The 11,696-nt window shown below is 41.8% G+C and overlaps 1 protein-coding gene across 1 annotated transcript; it reads left to right on the plus strand.

The window, feature by feature from the left end:
- Positions 1–435: 435 nt before the first annotated feature.
- ednraa (endothelin receptor type Aa) lies at positions 436–11,227 on the plus strand. Its single transcript, XM_012831288.3, has 8 exons — positions 436–675; positions 1,792–2,287; positions 4,320–4,447; positions 6,626–6,824; positions 7,635–7,787; positions 7,992–8,125; positions 8,277–8,385; positions 9,009–11,227. The coding sequence occupies exons 2-8, from the start codon at positions 1,856–1,858 to the stop codon at positions 9,126–9,128; spliced, it is 1,275 nt and encodes a 424-aa protein (XP_012686742.1). The 5' UTR covers positions 436–675; positions 1,792–1,855; the 3' UTR covers positions 9,129–11,227.
- The last annotated feature ends 469 nt before the right edge of the window (positions 11,228–11,696 follow it).

Here is an 11,696-nt window from a genome sequence, read left to right on the forward strand (position 1 = left end):
GCGGCTCGGACCGAGACATAAATAATCTCAGCCGATCAACACAGTTGCTTTAGCAGCACAGAAAGGGAGGGGTGAAATTTGATTAGCTGTTGAGCTCAAACATCAACAACCTTTTGCGAAACCAAATCACAAACTGCATCTTTAACTGTATGTGTATGTTGTGCTTTGCAGTGTTTGTGTCTCTGTGGTTGTATATGTCTCTGAGATGTCTTTGTGTCGTACTTTGTCACCGTGTACTGTAGTTTGTACTGTAGCCTGTGCTGTTCTGTGCTATGTCTGTCTGTGCCTGTGTCTCTCATCCGACTGCTGCTCTCTCTGGGGCCTCCCTCCCGGCTGGATCTGTGTGGAGGGAGAGGAAAGGGGAGGGGGTGGAAATTTGCACTCCCACCCAGTCAAAGTGCTCTAACACACACACACACACACACACTCAAACACACACACACACACACAAGTCAACTCTCCACAGGAAAAGCTAGAGACAGAATGCGCAGCACCTCTCTGCCGTCACACAGAGCTCCGTCGGCCCAGAAGGGATCATTCTCTACTTTGATATCTGCTTAATTACTTATGTGATGCCACACAGATGTCTGGGGGCAGGAGACGAAAGTTTCCCGCATGTGTGTGAATGACTGACTGAGTGACGGGATCTTGAGGAAGGCAGACATTTTAGGAGCGGTAGGTGAAAAACCAAAAGGCATTTATTATTTATAGATGGAGCCGTTTACATGCTGTCAGGGCTCCCAGTAATGCCAAAGCTGAAGTTAAACTGTGATGCTACATGAAGGACTGACAGTTAAATAGGTTTTGTATACCAGGTGGTGGCAGGAAGTTTAAACAGGAATATGTGTCTCAACTTCAAAACGTGGTTTCTGGTAGATATCAGAATGGTATGTGGCTATGTAGTGGATCTTTAGGGTGACTTTGAATACATTAGATGTAAAAGAATGTTTGAAGTGTTGTTAATTCAGCTTTGTCTAGTTCTATTTCACTTTTGTGATTTATGAAAGTTTGAAGCACAATACTCAAAAAAAAGTTTATATAAAAATAATAACAATATATAAATAAAAAGTCCCATTGAAGCTTGATTATTTTTGGTTTGTTGAGCTTTCTCTAGTAAATTCACACTACTTTATGGACTGTTGGTAACGGAATGAAGATAACTGGAGGCATACAACCATTCCAACAATAACTTTGTTAAATTCATGTTTTTGTCATTAATATGTCGTTTTGAGGAAACGGGCTTAAAATGCCCCCTGAGCCAGGAGCCAAGTTGAGTCTTTTATGTTGCAATGTTCTTTTGTATGTTGGAACCTCTTGCTTCAATCTGTAAATTAGAAACAGAATGGAATGCCCAGCAACAGAAACCGCAGTGATGAAAGTCACGCAAGGGGTGTATTGTCAAAACAACACGCGAGGAAAACAAAGTTCCAACATAGAGTTGCGTGGTATTAGCAGGGCTGCCACCGTTGATGGGTAGTGTGAGTGTTGATGAGAGAGGAGCCGTCTTGTTCTGTTCTTTGACGGTAATCAGCTCTGGCATCCTCCATCTGTGGCTCTTCTCTAAATCCTTTTTGTTGTTGAAAAGGAAGCGGTTGCTCTTCCGATGCTGTCAAACTTTCAATAATGGTTCCAGTTGTTTACTTTAATAACTTTGTGTTCTCTATATGAATACTTTTTCATATTCAGTCATGTGATTATATTCAGCATGCCCTGTACATAGAAAAAGGCAGATGCCAACGCCAAAAAAGATATTTCCTGAGTTTTAACGTCATGATACTTTCCTTTTTGCAGCCCCCCTCTCAATCAGTGGACGTATTGGAGACGTTGTCATCTTATCTGGGAATCAGGGTGTGGAATGTGTAGCGCGATGGGCTCCCTGACCTTACATGTGTTGCTGCTAATGGCTGCCATGGCGAGCAGTGGAATGTGCCTGATGAATGATTCAGAAACTCAAGAGCTCCGAGACCCCCTGGTCCTGGGCTCAATCTCTACCACACCACCCGGCCACCAACACAACCAAAGCTCTGTCCAGAATAATGTCCCCAAGCGGCGGGTGCCTCCTCCTGCCTGTACAGTTGTCATGACGTCCATCAAATCCTGCTTCAGGTACATCAACACAGTTATTTCTTGTGCCGTGTTCGTCGTAGGGATTGTCGGAAATGCGACACTCCTGAGGATCATCTACCAAAACAAAAGTATGAGGAACGGGCCTAACGCTCTCATTGCAAGCTTAGCTTTAGGAGATCTCATCTACATCATCATTGACATTCCCATCACAGTTTACAAGGTAGGACAAACATTACAAAATGTTATTTTTCTTGAAGACTTGTGTATATGCAAATGTTGCACTTATTTAAAATGGTGAATGACTTGCTGGTTTCCTTAGTCAGATGAATATGAGGGGTCCAATGAAGAGCGAAGGGGTTAATTGAAAACCCAGATACATCAGACCTCTAAGAATAGACATGTCAATCCCTAGGCAAGGCCTCTCTAAGTCCAGAGCTAGGGTTGTGAAGCATTTTATTTAAGGGGTGATCTAAAGGTCTCCAAACCCAGCATATTCCTGATGCCATTCATCGATGATTTGGTTTTGGCCTTTTGGATCAATAGCAAAGAATTTACTTAGAAATGCATGTTACACAGTAAAGAAAGTGTAGCAGGGACTTAATGGTTGAGATAGAACAACCGGAATATCACAACCGAAAAAACGAGAAAAACATGAAGAAAAACACGAAAAGCAATGATTAGAGAAGAAACAGGGAGGGAGGAGAGGAAAAGGTACAGAGAGAAGAGAAGAGTAGAGAAGAGAGGGAGGAGAGGGTAAGGTATAGAGAGAAGAGAAGAGAAGGAAGAGAGAGACATCCATCCAGAGCTTATCTCCCAGACCAGCCTGTCTAAGTCACGGGGCTTTTTCATCATGAGGGGCGCAGGGAGAGGGCCTTCTAAAATAAACACAGGGATTGAGCTGAGGCTATAGAATTGAGAGGCACTTAATCACTGGTCAAACTGCACGGCCTTATCTTCCACTATCAGTGAATAGACCACTCAACAATGTGCAGAGCCCACAACAAACCAATAGGGTTTAACACAGTCGTTGCCTCAGGGAAATGTTTGATTGGACATTCACACCACATTTGGGACTCCAGCTCGATCCACTAGACTCTTGCAGTTTACTTTTTAGTCTATGCAGCTGTACAGGATGTTTCAAGAACTGACAAAAAGAGTGATTACATTATGCCATTGTCTCTACATTGTTTCAGCATTATATTTAGATACTCCCAATACTTCTTAAAAACTCTCCTATAGTTATGCGCTTTTTTGTAAGTTTTTTTTTAAATACCATTACAGGTGTTCTCACTCGAAACAATGAACTCACAGCTGGGTAGAAGGGAAGGTTTTCCTTCACTGACAGGAAAATGGACAATGTGCTTTTGTTTGGGAAGGAGAGCGGCACTATGCCTGGCGGGCTCCTGGAGAATGACGTGGGTCATTCATGGGTACACACCAGACTAGAGGAAATTACTAAATTAAATCTACACAAACACACCCATGCACGTGCAGAAACCTAGCCATATCTGTTTCCCACACTCTCTCTTGTCCTAATAGTGCTCTTGACATACTTAGATACACCAGTACATTTAGAAACAAATAATGGCCATGTACACACACACACACACACACACACACACACACACACAGACAGAGGGAGGGAGATGGCGATCTTTAAACTTGCTGTACTTGTGATCACCTGGACTCACGAATACACAAGGAAGCAGACAGTGACGTACTCTCAGACCTGCAGACAAAAGTTTCCCTTTGGACTCCCCTGATTAAACCCACCATGTTTGCGTAAATACAGGGGCCAGGATGTAGGCATAAGGAGTCTTTTCCCAAAACAGCGGGACAAACCCACATTTCTCGTTGTTTTTAGAGACCACCATCTATTTAAAGAATTTGTCCAAAGAGACTACAGTTGCTAGCTTAAGATCCCAAAGGATCCTTCTCTTTTTTGTATGTGTTCAGGACAGAACTCTCTAAATTGTTGTAGCATTGTGGAACAGATGGATGCAGATGGATAGTTTAGAACTCCAAATAGTCTGGTCAGTCTGATTAATCTGATTATATGATATGTCAATGCTGTAGTTGTATCTACTTTAACCATACATGATGCATCCATCATTTTTGCTTTCCTCAGGCAAAGCTTCCTTTTCAACTTAGCTGGATCTTGAAAACAAAAAAATGATCTCGTTAGCAGTAAAACATCAATGTTCCACGGTCCATGGTAATTAACCAGTTTGTCATATGGTTGTGTTTTTAAGCTCCTGGCGTCTAGTTTCCCCTTCATTGACAGTCCCTTTGGGTTGTACCTCTGCAAGTTGGTGCCCTTCCTGCAGAAGGCCTCAGTGGGAATAACAGTCCTCAACCTCTGTGCCCTCAGTGTGGACAGGTAAATATGTGCCACTACTACAACAACTATAATGTCAATGTATATGTATGTAAGCTAGGTTTCGCTAGGTTTTGCGATTCGAGGGTGTGAGTCTCAGAAAGCAGTAAAAGGTACTCTGTGCTGCATACCTGACCTGACTAATGATCAGTGTTCTTGATTAGCTGACACACCTGATTGAGCTAAGAGCGTTCCCCTTAAATAATCAGGTCTGCTTGGAGCAGGGATAAATATGCATTGCCAGGGAGTCCGGAAGCAGGTCCAAAAGTGAGAAGGAGAGATCCTTGATGTGTAGGCCTTAATGACTCTATTGTAATTAAAAACATGTGATGCTGACACAGCTAAGGGTTGCATTCCATGCCTCAGATGGAACACTCATGTACCCTCCTTTTCCTACCTACCATTTTTTAATACCTCATAATACCCTGTGTCCTTCAAATAAGGGATGCTTATAGTTGGTTGAGGCATTAGTAGTTATAAATGCAATGTTTAACAAATGTTATTGATTATTGGACTTTGGTTATTTTATTTAGCCTTCTCAAATGACATATTGTTTACACAATACCTCACTACACAGAGGGGCATTGGGGTGAGGCTCCCTTCCTGCTGCCCTCATGAAGTTAACTCAGCCCTGAAGGGGAAACATCTCTCCTAAGAGAGATGAACAGGCTTATTCCTTTCAGTCTGAAGGCAGGACTTGGTTAAGTCTTTGTTTGAGGTCCGCAGCTCTGCTCCGGAAGGTGCAGGGGTTAATTGTAATGGCCAGCTCTCGTGATGTAGAGGAGCTTCCTTTTCCATGGGCAGTGGCCACCTGTGAGTTTGTTTACCTCAGTTTTTCCCAGGCAGAGAAATGAATTCATTCTCAGAGGGGTTACAAGTATGAAATAAACAGCCCACTTTGAAGTGCTTTATACATTTCTAGCAATCTGAGGGTGGAAAATAATAATTCACTTTATCCCTAAGTTTTGGATTTAGATGTTACGCCTGATTAAAGGATGCTGAATAATTTTTATTTTGTTTTGCTAATCCCTTTTTCCCTAATGTCCTTTAATATCATGTACTATACAGAATATCCCACAGAAACACTAAAGAGGAGAAATAGTGAGACAACAGTGTGACAAAGGGCAGAAATCATTGTCTTTGACTTCTACTGGAGCATTAGTAGTTTAGTGTGAAGTTAAAGAATAAAAGAATATGCTTTTTAAAATGGGACATAACTCTGCTATTTAAGATATGCAATCAGTGCAAGAGTGGGTGACAAACATTCTGGAATAAATGAACGCACAAAGACCACACAAATGAAAGATACAACTTTAAGATTTAAAGCCTGGGAGGGTCCTGACCTCACTTGGTCGTCTGGATGTAGCCAAGAGGCTTTCAGGCAGAGTGAGCTTGGGTTTCATGCGGATGACAATGGCTCTCCTCACATCACCAGTACCAATATACAGATGGTCCTGATTTGTTTCGAAACAAGGTCAAGGAAATGTTCCGCATATCTTGTCTGGCTCTGTATCCCTGCATAACGCTGTCGTGGCTGTTATGTCTTCTCCCATGGTCTGGCAGTCTAAAGAATTAGGCACTCCACTACGTGGTGAAATATAAATGGTACATTGTTGTTTCGGCAGGGATATTCAAATGTGTCATGAAAAATATATAGTTCCACATGAAATCTTGATGCAGCATTTTACTAAAGCATTCACTTGAGAGATGTTATTAATGATCCAAACAAGCAAACATGATTTCCAGCAACAGGAAACAAGAAGTGTGTTTAGCAAGCAAGCTCAATGGCTTCTTCCCAGCAATAAACATTAGTTCTGTCAGTCAGTCTTTTGCAACATAAATATTACAGCACAGAACATAATGCGACTTTCCATGAATCTTGGATGATACTTGCCCTCTCTACCGACTCTCCGATTCCTCTGGTTTGCCATTTGCAAATAATGCTCAATTAAATCCTTGAGCATTTTATTTATAAATGCTACCTACCGACCTATCTGTAGTGGGACTACTCATTATTTTCAGTTTTTCCACCAGGGGGATTTTATACATAGTGTTTGGCAAAGCATTCCTAAACGCATAAATGTTTATGACATCATATTTATAAAGCTTTCCTATGTGATTTATCTGAATGTCAGAGAAAAGGTGTAAACTAAGGCTGCTGTTTGTTCCTCTCTGCTCCAGGTACAGGGCGGTGGTGTCGTGGAGCAGGGTGCAGGGGGTGGGCATCCCTGCCATCACTGCCATTGAGATTCTGACCATCTGGGTGCTGTCAATCATTCTTGCAGTCCCTGAAGCGATCTGTTTCGACGTGGTCGTTTTCGAGTACAACAACCGTACTATAAGGACCTGCATGCTCAAGCCCCAAAGTGACTTCATGCATGTAAGCCAACGCTTCTTGACACTCACTTGAATTACACAGACAGTTCATTATAACAACCTCTTTGGCCCAAAGGAGTCCCCCTTTCACAGACCTGTGTGGAAGCCATTTGGTATTTCTAAACAGAAAATATAGAAAATGAGGAAAGAAGAAACCTGGATACCATTCCCTTATTTTCTTTTTCCTTCACTGATTACTTTCTTTGTTCCCAAGCCTGGAGAACTTTAATTGATTGCAGACTACACAAGCAATCACAACCAGCTGATGTATGTTCCTCTGAAACTGAGCCATATGTGCAGAGAAACACTGGGCCTTTTCTTCAGAGCGGCGATGCCTGTCAGCTAATCCCCGAAACATTACTGCTCTACCAAATGCGGACGCTGCACTTTTTTTTGATTGGGATCAGTCTATGTGTAGAACAATTACTTTTCCTTCCTAAAATGACCTTGCTATCTGGTTGAGTTCTTCCAGCCAGGCCATATTAATGGATTTGGATATAATAGTGATATATGGTAGCGATTTTCGCCCATTTTCTAACTTTAAAGTTTCATCTTTGAAAAAGGCTTCTTATCGTGTGACTTTATCTCACATCTATTTGGGGGTAATTTCATTATCTGATTCCACTGCTGCTACTTTAAACTGTAATGCCATATGGGAGCTTGCACTTGTACAGCATGCAGCGGTTTCCTTCCCCATACTGGAGCTGTTCACTTTGACCTCAGCCAATGTACACACTACCACATACAGATTAGTCTAGATTCATTCTAAATCTCCCCCTCATGCTTCATCTTCAGTTGTGTTGTTTGCTTTCAGTTCTATACGAATGCAAAAGACTGGTGGTTGTTTGGGTTCTACTTCTGCCTCCCCTTGGTGTGCACAGCCATCTTCTACACACTGATGACCTCTGAGATGCTCGTTCACCGCAACGGAAATCTCCGGATCGCCCTAAGTGAACACCTAAAGCAGGTATGGTAAAAAACGTATAGCCTCTCAATGACACCTGTAAAATACATTTACCATATTTTCAACCTGTATCTGAGGAGGGTGTCGGGAGGGTCCAAAGATACTTTAGTAGTACCAGAACTCATGTGTTGTTGAGACCCAGTATGTTAATGGTGGTCTTGTGCTCTCCGGCATGATAAAACCATCTCCATCTGCCATGTCTTACAGAGACGGGAAGTGGCCAAAGCTGTCTTCTGCCTGGTCCTGATCTTTGCCCTGTGCTGGTTCCCTCTACATCTAAGCAGGATCTTGAAGAAGATGGTCTACCAGGAAAATGACACAGGGCGATGTGATCTACTCAAGTGTGTTGAATTTGCTAGATATAATGTTTAAAAATAATGCTATAATGCAATGTAACACAACCAAATACATAGGTAAATAGGGACACTACATGTCTGTCATTACTCTGGGTTACCGTACTCAGCAGTCATTTTGGTCTCTTTATTGTTTCAGCTTCCTGTTAATTATGGACTACTTGGGCATCAACTTGGCCAAAGTCAATTCCTGTATCAACCCCATCATCCTCTACTTTGTCAGCAAGAAGTTTAAAAACTGTTTCAAGGTGAGGACAGAAACACCCTTCACCCAACCTACCCCGTCTTGCGGTCTCCTTCCTCCTGACAACCCCTCATCCTCTTCACTTAAACACACATAGTTCTTCCCATGACGAACTACCGTCTGCCCTCAGTGTTCTCCTCTGCTCCTTCAAGTCCAGCAAATGGCCGCTGGGACATACTTACAGGAAAATATAAACCAGAACATGATTTATGGAGTCATTTAGTGGGGTGGGGTTGCTTACTCAACTCCCTGCCAGAAGACCACTAGAGAGAGATAAGCCATGCAAGGCCCCAGCCTATCCTTAGGGAGAGAGGGAAAGCTCAGTGTAACTGTAATGCCTTCCCAATGACCTTTACCCTTCTCATCCCCAATACCACACACGCAGATCACAGACTGAATTGCTACATGCATGCTATTCGTGTACTCTTAAGAGGGAAAGGGATTGCTATTGAAAATATGCGATAAGTATATTTAAAACTCAACCATAAAATGTTACCATTGGGAGTATTGAGGGGAAAAAGTCTTCTAAAAGAAATCACCATCTCAAACTATGATGTGATTTTTGGTTAAAAAAAAAAATGAAATCTCAACGCCATCAAATCTTCCCTTTCCTGTTCTCTCCCTCAGTCCTGCCTTTGCTGTTGGTGCCACTCGGACCCTCAGGTGAACAGCAACAGCATCCAGTGCAAGACCACGAGCCCAAACAACCTGCACACAGACCTGTGTCTGCGCAAGGACAGTGACTAAGCCCAGAGCCAAACAGCACCGCTTGTGGAACATGGGAGGGAGCAGACTGTCCAAAACAAACTGAACTCATGTCCACTAATCCACAAGCCAGTCAGTGGAGCTGCAGGCCAAAATGTGTGTGTGTGTGTGTGTGTGTGTGTGTGTGTGTGTGTGCAGGTGTTTGCGTGCCAGAAGGACCTTGCAGCAGTTCTGAGCCAGTGAAAGACAGACAGGACTGGATTGATCTTATATATAGCCGTGTACAATGGGGCTGATGTGTTTATGTTTGTCTCAGTCCCCACACAACTGTTCTTCCCAGGACCCTCTATTTGCAGCAAGAGCACAGAGTGGAAAGCGGATGGTCACAGGATGGAGCTGTGCGTAGGCTATAAATGCCTCAACCAGTGGCTGAGAGTGTTGTGTTCACACTGCCGACGGCAATGGGAAGCCAGGGGAAGGATGTGCGAAGAGGTGTGTGTGTCAGTGAAGCTGCTCTGAGAGAAAGACAGGAGATTGTCACACAGATCAAGAACTAATGAGAATTGCAGTAATGTGGATCTACAATCACTAAATAATTCTAGTTATACGCCTTCCTACCACAATTGACATGCCAGGGACATCTATTGACCATTTGGTCTCATTCTGGATAGATCTGAGCTAAAGGCCACAAATGACTTCATCAGCAATAAGGGATATAAGGACTACTTCCTCTGGTCACTAGTGCGCTGGTCGGCACATATGACTGGTGAGAGGCTTGGTGTAACAGTAGTCATTATCTTGCCTTTAGAATGAAGCAGGTTCCTTTCGCTATGCAAGTGTTAAGAGGCAGCGTTTCTAACTTATATCAATGTGAAAAGTTACTTAGAAATTCATAATTAAGGCAACCTGAACTTTTTGCTACAGTTTTTCCCCTTCTTGTTGAACGAAAAGGTCCTCAGCAGTACCTTGATATTCTTAGCTCCTCAAATTCACACACACACACACTAGAACACTGGAATTACTCCAGATGTTGTAGTCCCCTACAAGCAATAAAGTGAGGGTAATGATTTTTGACCTTGTTAGAGGTTTAATAGCTTGCCTTCGGATGGAGTCCAAATGCAACAAACTTTGGGTAATAAACTTTAAAAATGATGAGCGTTCTTCGGTTCAAGGCGAGGGCTACAGGAAAAGGGTCTGGGTTATTGCAGATGACAAATGAGTCAGGAAAGAAAACATATCCTTCGTGGTACACTGTGAATTTGAGAAGACATATAAATGTCTGCTATTACAATCGTTTATGAGTAGTATGGAATGTCTGTATTATTGCCTTTATATCTACCATATATTCTTTATCAGTATTATTATCAGTAGTTTCTTGACAGCGTTTGTACAGCATTGAAATGTTAGGTATTATGGAAAGATTTATATCTAGCTACAGTAAATATTAATCCTAATGCTTGACGTATGTTAGCCAAATATATTGAGCAAAGACATTACAACGTGTGCGATAAGTAATATATGCTTCAATGTGTTATACCTTAAACAGAATATTCATATATAATATTTTTTTACGTAAGAAGCAAAGTCTCATGCAGATGACTTGTGAAGTCAGAAATCATGCATAGGATCTTCATATTACTGTGGTAAAGGTAAATGAACAGTTTGAATTGTTCATAACAGTTTCAAGGCTTTAAGAATGAGTGTTTTACATATGATTATATGAAACTGGTACTATAGAAACACACAATTTGAAATAAATGTTTGTTTGAGCGTGTGCATGTATTATAACTGTGTGCTCCACATTTTGGAACATGCTTTTTTTTAAATCCTGGCTGATGTGATGTGGTGTTAATGCAGGAGGTCTAGACTGCAGTGTTAGTTGGACTCGTGTGACAGATTTTCAGATAGATCATGAGTAGTATGTGGATTTTGTACATACCATATAGATGAACAGCACATTACATTTTAACATGTAATACACTGTCATATGCGTTTCATTATTTTGCAAACTGTTGGATTGAGAAAACTATTTTATATAATTTACTGTATTTTTTGGCAGAATGACATTCTTTTTTAATAGAAACGGTTGTCTGATCACATGACCTTTGTATCACAAAACAGTAAAATGCAAGTCCTCCATACTATTTTGTAATGACCCATTATTATATAATTATCTATAATTTCCCATCAGGTTTTAAATGTATTCACATGAAATACACTGTGGGAGCATTCTTATATGTTATGCAAGTTATTCAAGCTGACAGTGGAGTAAAGCATCAGATGTAATAATGGACATGTTTATTTTATGTGTATTAATAAGTAAGCGAATATAATAATATAGATGCTCAGCCAACCAACTGTGAAACAGTTTGAGGGCATCCCTCTATCTTCAACTCTTTCCTTTGGGAAGATACACTGGTCTGGGAGTGATTTAAAATGAACTCTGACCTGCTTGGCAGTGTAACATTAGGGGTCAGCAGGGTCGGCATGGAGGATGTGAACTACCCACAGTCACAGGAAGGAATACAGGCCAGTATGTAGCCTCTGCCAGAGTCTGTTTGGCAGATGTGTCGAGGGGAATCTAATCCTCCACAGTTCTGGAGCGAGTAA

Source organism: Clupea harengus, chromosome 22 (assembly GCF_900700415.2).
Source record: "Clupea harengus chromosome 22, Ch_v2.0.2, whole genome shotgun sequence".
NCBI classification, from domain to species: Eukaryota; Metazoa; Chordata; class Actinopteri; order Clupeiformes; family Clupeidae; genus Clupea; species Clupea harengus.

Coding starts and splice junctions, on each gene's coding strand:
- ednraa (XM_012831288.3), top strand. CDS start 1,856: ATGTGTAGCGCGATGGGCTCCCTGACCTTACATGTGTTGCTGCTAATG. Junction 6,825..7,634: donor CCCAAAGTGACTTCATGCAT/GTAAGCCAACGC, acceptor GTTTGCTTTCAG/TTCTATACGAATGCAAAAGA. Junction 7,788..7,991: donor TAAGTGAACACCTAAAGCAG/GTATGGTAAAAA, acceptor CATGTCTTACAG/AGACGGGAAGTGGCCAAAGC.